The following is a 12,017-nucleotide window of genomic DNA, read 5'->3' as shown; positions in this document are numbered from 1 at the left end:
CGATTTCTCATATCAAATATAAACAATTGAGTTAAAAAATAATTCAGGGCGAATTTTGATCTAGAGTTTGGTTTTGTCCGAAGTATGGAATCCCAAATTGTGTTAGCGAGGCGGAAGTTGAAGATTCAGTACGGACGCCACTTCGGCCCGAGGCTGGGATAGCTTTATTGCCGTACAATTCATGGGACAAGAGCTAATTTCCAGACCATATGGTCATTTCTCTCCCAGTAAGCCGGTAAGCTGTTGTCGGACTCTAATCTCCTCGCTCTGCGTCGGCGCGTAGTCTTGGTTTCCCCCCAGGCAGTTGTGGCCGATTTCAAATATGTAAGGTCCTTTGACTAGCAGCAAGCCTGGCTGTCATCTTCCAAAAGCGTTGATTGGTAGGCTACATCTTCAAGTAGGATATTCTACGATGGCTCAAAGTTCTATTTGTTGAGGAGAGCTTCCAACGACCAAGTACCCGTCTGAATCAAGTTACACCCCCTTGCTCGTAGCAGCACCACAGTTAGGATATAAACCCCGATGTTGTAATTATGACAAAGAGCCCACGAAAGTTCAACTTTAATTTTAAAATGCTTCAATGAAACGGTAATTTGTACCCGGCAAGGAGAGCAAACACCGAGCACTGGTACCGTTGACGGCCTTGAATTTTTTTACAATAAAAAGTGCAACCGAAAGCTGTGAGTCTTGGATTTTTTTTCGATTAAAAAGCTATTGAGCGGCGGTCAGAGTCTTCCGTGGAGACCTACGAGATATGGAGGACTGTGAGCGACCGAATCCGAGTGCCATGTAGGTTATGTCATGTAATTTCAGCATGAAAGGGGGCTTCAACAGAGAATGTGAAACTTGATGGGCTATTGGGCCAACAAGAGAACTTATTGAACGCTATATGGTATGGCACTCCCCTTGACTTGTCTCTTGTGAACGACTGCGAGGTTGATGGAGAATTGTGTTTGATGAAAGTTATCCAAAAGGTGACGTTTCAGATCAGTTCGGCTGTCAATTGACATCGGAGTACAAAAACTTAGCTTGACTACTTGGACCTACTTCACTTCACTCCGATGACCTACATAATAGCTGTTGAGTTCATATGCAGCAGCAGTTGTAGATAGATAGGCTGTATCATCGCATAATACACTTGATTACTGCTGACACAAGCCTGCAACTGGCTGAAAAGGGTTACGGTTAAAAGGGCCTTTTGCTTAGTCAAATCCCTGTTCCTCTGTAAGTCAATATTGATTGATGGGATCTTAATCCCGCTTGCGATAAATTTTCACTCACAAGTAACAGTCACTTCCATTCAAAATGGCGGAATCACGTAGTCTGGACCCCAACTTTGGATCCCTTGGAGCCAGGGAGGAGGACTGGCCTGACGTCGATGGAGATCCTGATACAGAAGAAGGGGCCGAGGCCATGCGGCGCGCTGATGCAGCTCTACACGCGACCATCGAGCGGTCCATATGGCAACGAAACGCGCAATCAGTCCACAGCGACGCCATCCCAAGGGCTCTGTATATCAAAGCGCAGAACCAGCAAGACCAGCTCACAGACGAAGAGCGGCAGCTACTCCTCGGCCGCGGCGACGTCGTGGGCAAGGCGCTCGCTCGCCCCGACTCCCTCACAACAGACGAGATGCACCAGGCTCTCCTCTGGCCGCGGCCGGGCGTGGTACGCGCCAGCATCCAACGCGCGACGGGCGGACGTTTAAGCACGCCAAATGAGCTTTACGCGAAGGGGAAGGATGCACTGAATCGTGGCCAGTTCAGCACGATGCTGAACGACGAGGAGGTTGCGTTGCTGGCGCGCCGATTCCACGCCATGGACGACGCAACATTCTCCGATGTAGCCATATCGCAGGCTCTCGGCCAGCTCGGGGTCGCGCAGGCCGCTGAGCTACTGTCAAGCAGGTTGGGACTGGAATTCTCTGTTTTTCATGCTGCTTTGATGCGTCAAGTGGGCCAGATGCACCCAATGCGACAGATGGCACCGTCGTTCCTTGGTCCTGGTCCTGGACAGTCGTTTCCCATGCCAGGACCAGGATTTCGTGCGGCGCAGAGCCAACTAGAGCAGAGACAACAGCCTAGCGACATCATCAGCGCTATGACAGCTCTCCATGAGCAGCACCGGCTCGGCAACGTTACCGACGAAGAGGTGGCCGCTCGGAACAGCGAATACCTCGCTGCCCTACGAGCTTCTTCCCAGGTTCCATCGTTATTTTCTCCCAACGGCTTCCCATCACCATGGCCCGCGACACCTCCTCCCTCGCGCGCCGACCGCTTCGGATCTGGCCCCTGGCCTCCCATATCCAGAATGCGCAGTCCAATCATCCTCTTCGCCAACGAAGCGGGTATGTCAGGCCACGGAGTCGAGCCTGGGTGGTCTGTCCTGTCCGAGGAACAAAAGACAGCTTACCGCACCCGATCCGAGACAATGCGTCGCGAGGCTTGGGCTGAGCATGAAACAGCTGTAGCCGAGGGGTCATCAACTTTTGCCCTTCCAGTCTGGTACAGCGGCAGCAGCCCGCGAGAAACTTAGCAGGCCTTCCATAGCAGTGTTCGGGTTCAGAACTCGACGATACGTCAGCGCAAGAGAACAAAGACGCAGCCATTGGACTACATGGGAAGTTTTTTAACAGCACGCCAACGGTACCGTTTTCTGAAGAGCCACGAACGGAAGCACATCTACCAGGGAGTCCTACACGGTCCCGTCCGAGGTAGCTGACGCTGCGCCCGTTTTGTCCGAGGCGAATCCACTTCCCTGTCTGAATACGGTGCACTCCTCGCTGATGTTCGGGTGCTAATGCTGAAGCGCAATACTCACCTCAATGGCACCAACGTTATGCCGCAAAAGAAGAAGCGCGCCCCGAGTCTCGTCGGGTACGTGCCGCCGGCAGAGCTGGCCATCACAGTCCAGAACGGCACCCAGGTAGCAGACCCCGAGCATCCAGGTGATTTCCATTTCGGTCACCGGGGGCGGCAAACACTTTTGTACCTTACTTAAACGATCTATACTAGAGCAAAGAAAGCACTTTGTTTTGGTTCGTGTATTAAATAGAGGTTATTTGCATAGTCGTGCAGGTGATCTTAGTTAGGAGCAACGGTGGAGGACTTGCCAGGGCAGGCTGTAAATCTGGACTATGTCCATATCCACAAACATCCACGTATGAACCGTTAATATCCAAGTTGCATTTCGGGATTTCAAACCTCAATCGCTCTATCTCGTCCCCATGTTGGTTTAACGGGCGGTTGGATACTCGTACAAGTGATAGCAACGATCAATTCAAGTGTTGATAATTGCTAGTTGTTGAGTTTTTTTGCATGGAGAAAGCAAGTCTTCTTGGCTAGCCAGCAGCAAGTTGAAATAGGCTTGCCGAGTGTGGGTGATACTGGCCCACGCCTCCAATCTCCTGTTGCCTCACAATTGTCACTTTCCAACATCCCAAATCAGAGGCTCGTAACACAAATAGGGTTGCCCGTTCCTGAAGGTCCCTCGCCGCAAAACCCAGAGCAACAGTCGTTTCCGGCCTGACAGCCATCTATTCAGATGTCAACACCGAGCCAGAACCCTTTTTTTCTTCCTCTCCTTTTTCTTCTCTCGTGCAGTGAAGCGACTAGTGTTACGAAGAGGTGCGGAGTACACTTACGATCGAGCGGGAAGCATTCAGAAGAAACCTCATTGGGATCTACAAGAGAATCAATGTGTGTCAGCGTTGAGCACTATGAAGACCCAGGAGGGTCAAAATATTGCTTACTGATGGGATAAAGAGTGATGCCAGGAGCTGCAGGAGCCGGTGCTTTCACGAGTTAGAGTGTCAGTACGGAACCGAATTGAAATAGTGTTCCTAGCTCGCTTACAGGCAGCGACAGTGGCCAACAGAGCCGAGAGAATAAAAGTAATCTGCATCTTCATGTTGTCGATTGTAATAGTGTCCAGACTGTCAATAGAGCTGTGTTGGACAGGCTTTTATGGGACAATTGCTATAACGTTGGTTGAAGGGTATTCTTTATTGAGGGGAGCAAACCGAGGCAGCGGGCGTCATTTTAACAACCATCTAAGTTCAGAGGCATATATCATCATCTACGATATTATTCAAGATCGCCGTGATAATAATAGACAACACCTGATGCGATGCCTATAGCTAACCAAGCGTTAAGCCTCAAAACAGGAATGCTGTGAACTCCGCGGCTTCCGACCAGGCTGAATGAAGTCCAGTTTTCCCCGGAATTTTGGCTACAGTGAAAGAATGACTCGGCGTTGCGTCGAACATTCATAGCTCCATCACTTTCCCAACCTGTCCGAAGCTCTCGTTTGTATCGGCTTCTGAGGAAGAATGGTTAATAAAAGGGGTTCCGCCATTGATCGTATGCGCAAGTTTCATATAAAGTAATATTCAACAAAGAAAGCTCAGTAGAGAAATCGGTTTACTTAATCTAAGTCTTATTAATCTAGGGTATTCTACAAAGGCGAAACAAGACGGTGCCGAGTAACCGGCTACAACTTACTGGGCCGACCGTTCCGATGGGGCCGGTGGGGGTGGAGATGATAGACAAAATGTTTAAGAAGCAGTGAACGTTGATAGACTGAATATAAGATCAAATAAGCACACGGAGTTCGTCGCCTCCGACCTCTCCATCTGATACAACACTAAAATCGGTGGGCATTGAATGGACATCAGCCATGCTATCTATGGTGGAATATATGAACCTCTTTCAAAATCGCTCAGAATGCCTCGAGAGACTATGAAGCACAAGTGGTGTCTTCAAAACATCCTTCCTCACGCCAGGCAGGATTTCCGATGCTGAGGTAGGTTGCTGGAGTTTCTCACAAAGTTTTCATTCAGCACATACGATTTGAATTATTTCGTCCCTCCTTGGTGACGCGCAAGTCATCTGCTTTCCGCGCCTTCATACAGACGCACCGGCAATCTCGAGCGGTTTCTCAAAGTCCTTCAAAAACAACCACTTCCCGCTCTCCTTCCACCCCTTCTGCTTCCATTCGTTGGCACCCTTGGGGAAGTATTCCATGACCCCGTATAAACTGTCATCGTGCGCCGCCACGACAAACACATCCGCGCTCGCATCGAATTTCTTCACCGCAGCTAGCGTCTCCCGCGCCTCGCGCACATCCAGTGCCAACAACGTCTCTCCCTCTGGGGTCTCGGAAATCGTGTGGAACGCGATACCGTCCGCGTCGCCGCCCGCCGGTCCCATGACCTTGCTGTAATGCTTCAACTCCGCCGCGTTGCCCGCCACGGGGTGGATCGCGTGGAACGTCCGGCCCGCGCAGCACAGTCCCGGCAGACGCACTTCGTCGGGCAATCTCGCGCCGGCGTGCGGTCGCAAAAGGGAGCTGTGATGGAAAGAGTCACCCGCAAAGTATATGAAGCTGTCCCCCGCCGTGCGGGCCAGGGCATTGATGTGGCCCACGGCGTGGCCCGGTGCCGAGAGGAGGTAGAAGCTGCCGTCGCCGAAGTAGTCGAGGGCTTTCAGGCCGCCAATCTCGAGGTCCGTGGTACCGAAGTCGAGTTCCCGGACCTCGCGACCCTCAAACTCGCGGGCGAGGATTGGGGCGTCTGGGACGGTTGGCCAGCCGGGGAAGTAGGCTTGCTTGACGCCGGGACCGACCACGAGGGATGTGGAAGGCGGGAAGAGAGATGGGCGGCCGATGTGATCTGGATGGGCGTGGCTGTGGATGTGAGCATGATGGCTGATCGACTATTCACCGCCAATCGGAGCTCCCTACCTCCAGAACAGGGCTTCGATGCCCCCCAAATCAACACCATTCTCCGTCAGAATCTCCGAAACATATTTCTGCGCCGTCATGGTTGCGTCCATATTCTTACCCATTTCAATGACGGGCGGCGAGAAGTCATGCTCCCAGTCCTTCGGCAGCCCGAGATCGAACACTACACGTCGCTCGTTCCCCTCCGAGTCTGTGTGGGTCACCAAGAAGGCATACCCGACACCGTGCCATTTCTCGAAGCCCTTGATGGCAGGGCCCATGAAGGGCGCCGTGGGGAGTTCGCCATCGAGGGTCGTGTCGATAATGGACACTTGGACCGAGGAGGTCGAGGAGGGGATGTGCAGGGAGTCTGTCGTGGACATCTTGCGATATGGTTGGTTTGTTGCCAAAAGGAAAAGCTGGCGCGGTTCTTTATCGACCGACAGAGTCAAATTGGCAATCAGTGTGGACTTATATACCCTGAACGGAACTGGGTAGGCGACCCTCTCGACCCCGCCAGCTTCCTATTGTAGAATGATTCTGCGCGGATTGTTGGAGCTGAACACCAGGCTAGCGGCTCCATTGACTAGATGCTGCGGTGATGGTTAAGCGACATTCGGCGGGACCCGGTGTTTCGGGATGACGGGGCCTGCAGGCTGACCAAGATCACTGACCGCGGATAACCCGAACACAGTTGGCACATGTGTGTGCAGTCAGAGTTGGCAAGTTCATCGAAAAAGATTCCGCGATCTCATCTCAGCAATGGAGTCGGAACATGGAAGGACTGCTCTTTCAGCCTCAATCTGCAAGGCAAAGCCGGACATCCCCAATATTACCCGCAAGAAACCCAACAACCACCGACACCCAACATCACTTGCCACTTCTCCCATGTGATCTGAGGGTTTTCAATAATAGGAAACGAAAACGTTCCATCAAATGCGAATGGGGAGTTTTGCCTGGATTTCGAGTACTCACCGATTCTGTCTACCCATATTTTATCATTCCCCTTGCCCTTTCTTTCTATCCTGATGACAGATCCTTATGAAGGATGAAGACAACCGGTGCGAGTTTGCTCAAAGACGTAGTAAATGGCTCGCTGAACGATAGTTCTCCAAACTAAGCTTTGTTTAAGAAAATTTGTCAAATTCAGGCTTCATAGTCAGTGATGGTAGTTATGGATTCTTGGTCGTTGATAGTAATCGACTCCAAGCGTATGGTCCGTCACTGCATACAATGATCTTCTCAACGTCTCTGTTAATTCATGCATATATCCCAACGCAGAACATAAGCCGTTGCTCCGAAGCGGAATTTATCGGCTTGCCTTTAACAATAGACATCCTGAGATCGTCTAGATGAAGTGTCTGCCACATCATTGTAAGCATGGCTAGGTTGTGCATGGAAAAAGCTGACGGATAGTTGAATCTCAATGACAATAGGAGACGCTACTATAGATATGGGCGTGTACTACGTTAACTCTAGATGGTACTTTTAGTCTCAGGCCGGGTTCCAACAATGCCGAAAAATACACAGTGACATCTTTTTTACTAAGATGAAGTGAAAAAATAATTCAACATATGTTCAATCATCATGTTCTTTCCAAAGTGATTTGAAGTCACAAGTCTAGAATACAGACCTACGCAACAGCACAAGATATGGGATCTGGCTAGTGGACAGCCACATCAGCCACGATTAATGATCAGACAATGTTGACATGGTAAAAGGTCATTATTAAGCACATCCTATTAATTGACAAGACAATGAATCCCTTTTGTTCCATCTTAATGCAAATCCGTATTCTTCATGGAGCAGATAAGCCGCTTAAGCGGTCATCTCAACTCAACCTCCACCTATCTCTCGGCATGCCTAATTGCCTTTCCTCTCTGAGACTCGGCCGTCAAAAAAGTCATGGCGTGGATCTAGCTTATAGCTACGATGCGTTTATGCAAACGGAATCCTCTTCGTGATAGTGGTATCAATTACTCTTCTTTTTGCGTAAAATGGCAAAAGAACACAAAACGACGAATTCGACAATGCTGTTTCGGATGATGTATCAGACAACTCAGACCTTCTCGTTGCTGTTGCTGGGAGATCCCTCGCCGGTGCGGGTGTCGCCCGAGAGATTGGTGTTGGTGCGGTGCTGGGACCGGCTGCGGCGGCCGGTCGATTCGCCGGTGTCCTTGCGGCCAAAGGAATGCCAGCTCTTGAAAGAGCTGAAGGTGATAGTCTTCTTGAAGTCGCGGCCCTCATCCTCGCCACCCTGGCTGAAGGCGCCCTTGACAACCTGGTGGTCGTCGAGGAGGTTGAAGGTGCGCTTGACGAACTTCCAAGCCTCGACGCCAACGACATAGAGGAGAGTGAACCCGACGACGATACCCCATTCCCAGGTAATTCCAATGTGCTTGAAAAGGGTGGTGTTGAGAGTCGGGATGTAGATGACAGGGAAGACAGAGAGAGCGCCGATGATGACGGCCCAGAAAAGGAATTTGTTGGAGTAGATGTCCTTGAAGAAGGGGAATTTGCTCTTGCTGTCGGGGTTGAGACGGAACATGGATCGGCGCAAGTTCTTAAACTCCCATGCGGAGATGAGGATGATCCAGGTGAGCTCGGCAAAGACGGCAGCACGGGCGCGGAAGACTGGCCTGCAAGCCTCGGTAAAGGTCTTGTTGCACTCGTTACCCAAAGCTCCGCCGTTGGCACCGTAGACGACGATGATGAAGGTGGCCAGAGTCAGGGCGCCCATGATGATACCGTAGACAATCATATCGACGATGATCTGGTTGGTGAAGACACCACGCTTCTTGTTCTGAGGGGGCTTGCGCATGACATCGGCGGCGGCTTGCTCACGACCCAGACCGAAGGCGGGGAAGGACGAGGTAACCATGTTGATCCAGAGAATCTCGAGGGGGGAAATAGGGAAGACTGAGAGGTCGGCGCCGTCACGGAAAGCGAGACCGCAGCAAAGTAGGATGACCTCACCGACGTTGGAGCTGAGCAGATGGAGAATAAACTTCTGGATGTTGTCGAACATACGACGACCTTGGCGGATAGCGGAAACGATGGAGTTGAACTTGTCGTCAGTCAACACGATCTTGGAAGCGGACTTGGCAACGTCAGATCCGGAACCCATGGCAATACCGACGTCAGCACGGGCCAGGGAGGGGGCATCGTTGACACCGTCACCAGTCATGGCCATGAAGGCGTTGCGGCGACGGAGGGCGTCGATCATGCGAGTCTTGGTATCAGGAGCGCAACGAGCAATGACCAGGGGCAGTTCAGGCATAGCGTCGATTTCCGCATCCGTCATCTTGTCAAAGTCGGTGGCCTTCTGGACAATTGATTTGGCGAGCGCGTCGGGCAAGACACCGAGGTTCTTGGGGATGATTCCAACCTCCTTTGCAATGGCCTTGGCGGTCTCGGGGTGATCACCGGTGAGCATGTGGACCTTGATGCCAGCGGAAGAACACTCAGCAATAGATGGCTTGGTCTCGCGACGGGGAGGGTCGTAGATTCCAGCGAGACCGAGAAGAGTGAGACCTTGTTCGACTTCGGTGCGCAACGCGTTCTCTTTCTCTTGGGAGACGTCAGCCTGCTTGGTGGTGAATCGTCCATTCCAGTCGCGGTAGCCGACAGCAAGCACACGCTGGCCTTGGGAGGCAAGGTTGTTCATCTGGTTGAGGACTTCTTCTTTGAGCTCCTCGGTGAGTTCCACCTTGTCATCGCCGAAACCAATGTGGCTGCACAAGTCCAAGATTCGCTCGACGGCGCCCTTGGTGAAAACAAGACTGTTTTCGGGGCCCCAGATGTCGGAAGCCTCGTTGGTCTGAGGAAGGTCGTAGATGACGGACATGCGCTTGATAGAACTGTCAAATGGGAACTCAGCAAGCTGCTTCCAACCGAGGCCCTCAAGGGACTTCTTGCCGAGCTTGAAACGGTGGGAAAAGATCTGGAGGGCAATCTCGGTAGGCTCGCCAGTTGTCTGCCACTTGGCCTCCTCTTCGTCGTATCGAACGGTGGCGAGGTTGCAGAGGGCGGAAGACAGGAGGAAAGCCTTGAGACGGGGCGTCATCTCAGCCTCGTTCTCGGCCTCGGGCTCCTTGGCGGGTGACTTGTTTTGCAGCTTCTCCTCGGGAACGTCAAACTTGAGAACAGCGGCGGAACGCTCCTGGTCGTAATCGCGCTTGGGCGCCTCCTCAACCTTCTCTTCCGGCTCCTTGGACTCGGAGTAGGTGACTCGGCCCTTGGTCGGGTCGTTGGGGCTTTGCGAGTCGCGGACGGTGTAGGTGTGGGAGAAGGGCAGCCAGGCCTTGCGAACAATCATGGCACCCTGAGTCAGGGTCCCGGTCTTGTCGGAGCAAATGTTGGTGACACCACCGAGAGCCTCGAGGGCTGAAAGGTCTCGAACAACGACGTTGGACTTTCTCATGACAGTCACGGCGACAACCATGGTGATGGTGAGGACACTATTTCGCTGTTAGTCAACAGTGTGAATTGAGAGACAGAATCCAGAACCTACGCCACAAGAGATTCGGGGATGATGGCAATACCGAGAGAAACGGCATAGATGATGACCTCGCCAGTAACGTCGAACTTGTGGGCGGCGAACACAATGATGGCCAGGATGATGGCACAACCGAAGAGGATGTAGGCCAGAGCAGCGAGCTTCCTCTGCAGAGGAGTACCCTCAGTGAGACCCAGGAATTTACCGACGGCATCGTAGATGCGCTTGGTGAGACCAACGACGGGCTGGCGCTTGCCGTACTTCTTGTAATTCATTGAGCGGCCAGGCTTGCGAGTCTTCTTCTGGGTAGAGGCGGCGATCTTGCCAACCTCGGTCTGCATGCCGGTAGCGACAACGATACCACGGCCACGACCCTTGCGGACAATAGTGGTGGCATAAGCGATATTGAGACGGTCACCGATACCGACCTCGCCCTCCTCGGTGGCGAGCTTGTCAGTGCCAGGGACCGTAATGTTGGCCTCGGAGATCTTGTCGACGGGCTGAGCCTCACCGGTCAGGGACTGCTCATCGCAGGACAGGTTCATGGCCTCAAAGACGCGCATATCGGCGGGCACGGTGTCGCCCATCTTAAGCAAGATGATGTCACCGGGAACAACTTCGGCACTGTTGCACGGGTCAGCTGTTTGCCAAGCAGAATCAAGCAAGATGGCCAAGGGCCAAGGGCCAAGAGAGCCAAGGAGTGAAAGTGGGGGGGAATGCGTGTCGACGCATTGCGTGTACTTACTTGGGGATGACCTTGGTCTTTCCGTCGCGCAAAACAGTGGCAGAGGGAGCAGATAGGGTACGCAGAGCGTCCATCTGCTTCTCGGCGCGATATTCCTGCCAGAACCCGATGGTGACGTTGGCGACGATGACGAAGGCGAGGACACCGCCCTCAATGTAGTCGTTGATGGCGAAACTAAGAATCATGGCAAAGACGAGGACAAGCACCATGGCATTGAACAGCTGCTTGCTGAGAATGGTGTACCATGGCACCGACTCGCCGACTTCGAATTCATTGGGAGGGTATTTTTCTTGCGCCTGCTGGACCTGCTGCGATGACAATCCCTTATCGGGATCGACTCCAAGCGTCTGAGCGGTCTCTTGGACCGACAGCAGGAAGGGGTGCTTTTGGTAGTCACCAGACATTGTGTCGTGTCTGAGCCGGCGACGTCGATGATATGGAAGCTGCTCCCATTCACGGGGGAAGTTGGGTAGGGAGGAAGCTTAGATCAGCAGAGGCGGGTTGGTGGAAGTGAGACGGTGTTTTGGTGTGTCTCTCAGGTGAGGTCGGAAGAAAGATTGGCTTCGAGGACTAAGAAGCTTCTTCTGATGAGTTCGTGGGGTGGAGAAGAAGGTGTTTGGGTTGGCAATCTAGACTTTGAGATCGCTAAGGATTGGGGGGACAAGGCTACCTTTATAGATGGACAGCCGAGGGACTGGTAGACTTGGAAGCCAGCAAGGTTTAGAAAACTTTGGAAGCTTGTGCTGAGTAGCTTGTAAGGTCATCGGGGTAGGAGAAAGAAAGAAAAACCTGGGAAAGACGCCAAGGTCTGGGCATATGATAACAAGACACCCCCCCTCTTCCACCGTCTGCTCGGCGGCCCACGGGTGACAAAACAAATCGCCGCTTTGACCAAACGGCCACACCAACCACACACATACATTTCTTGCCTCAACACTACCGCTTTGAATCAGCGAGAATGGGCACCGCGCACTGCGATTTCCGAGAAGGGCTTGATTTCATAGAACTAAAGATGCTCTTTAAGCAGAGGGTATTGAAGATTACTTAACACTT

At 52.4% G+C, this 12,017-nt stretch overlaps 4 protein-coding genes across 4 annotated transcripts; 1 reads left to right on the top strand and 3 right to left on the bottom strand.

The window, feature by feature from the left end:
• Positions 1–1,305: 1,305 nt before the first annotated feature.
• On the top strand, positions 1,306–2,535 carry ColSpa_01441 (uncharacterized protein; the record flags this gene model as incomplete). The annotated part of the gene is made up of 1 exon (XM_049267653.1): positions 1,306–2,535. The coding sequence occupies one exon, from the start codon at positions 1,306–1,308 to the stop codon at positions 2,533–2,535; it is 1,230 nt and encodes a 409-aa protein (XP_049123610.1).
• Positions 2,536–2,694: 159 nt separating this feature from the next.
• On the bottom strand, positions 2,695–2,958 carry ColSpa_01440 (uncharacterized protein; the record flags this gene model as incomplete). The annotated part of the gene is made up of 2 exons (XM_049267652.1): positions 2,695–2,796; positions 2,821–2,958. 2 exons carry the CDS (start codon positions 2,956–2,958, stop codon positions 2,695–2,697), a joined length of 240 nt encoding a protein of 79 aa, XP_049123609.1.
• Positions 2,959–4,904: 1,946 nt separating this feature from the next.
• ColSpa_01439 (cytochrome P450 monooxygenase mpaDE) lies at positions 4,905–6,104 on the bottom strand (the record flags this gene model as incomplete). The annotated part of the gene is made up of 2 exons (XM_049267651.1): positions 4,905–5,685; positions 5,743–6,104. The coding sequence occupies 2 exons, from the start codon at positions 6,102–6,104 to the stop codon at positions 4,905–4,907; spliced, it is 1,143 nt and encodes a 380-aa protein (XP_049123608.1).
• A 1,676-nt stretch (positions 6,105–7,780) lies between these two features.
• Positions 7,781–11,368, bottom strand: ColSpa_01438 (calcium-transporting ATPase 3; the record flags this gene model as incomplete). The annotated part of the gene is made up of 3 exons (XM_049267650.1): positions 7,781–10,181; positions 10,235–10,843; positions 10,965–11,368. 3 exons carry the CDS (start codon positions 11,366–11,368, stop codon positions 7,781–7,783), a joined length of 3,414 nt encoding a protein of 1,137 aa, XP_049123607.1.
• Positions 11,369–12,017: the final 649 nt, after the last annotated feature.

The sequence above is a fragment of the Colletotrichum spaethianum genome (assembly GCF_022836535.1).
Source record: "Colletotrichum spaethianum MAFF 239500 DNA, contig02, whole genome shotgun sequence".
Classification (NCBI taxonomy): domain Eukaryota; kingdom Fungi; phylum Ascomycota; class Sordariomycetes; order Glomerellales; family Glomerellaceae; genus Colletotrichum; species Colletotrichum spaethianum.
The sequence above is the reverse complement of the archived record's forward strand: the minus strand, read 5'-3'. Positions and strand labels throughout refer to the sequence as shown.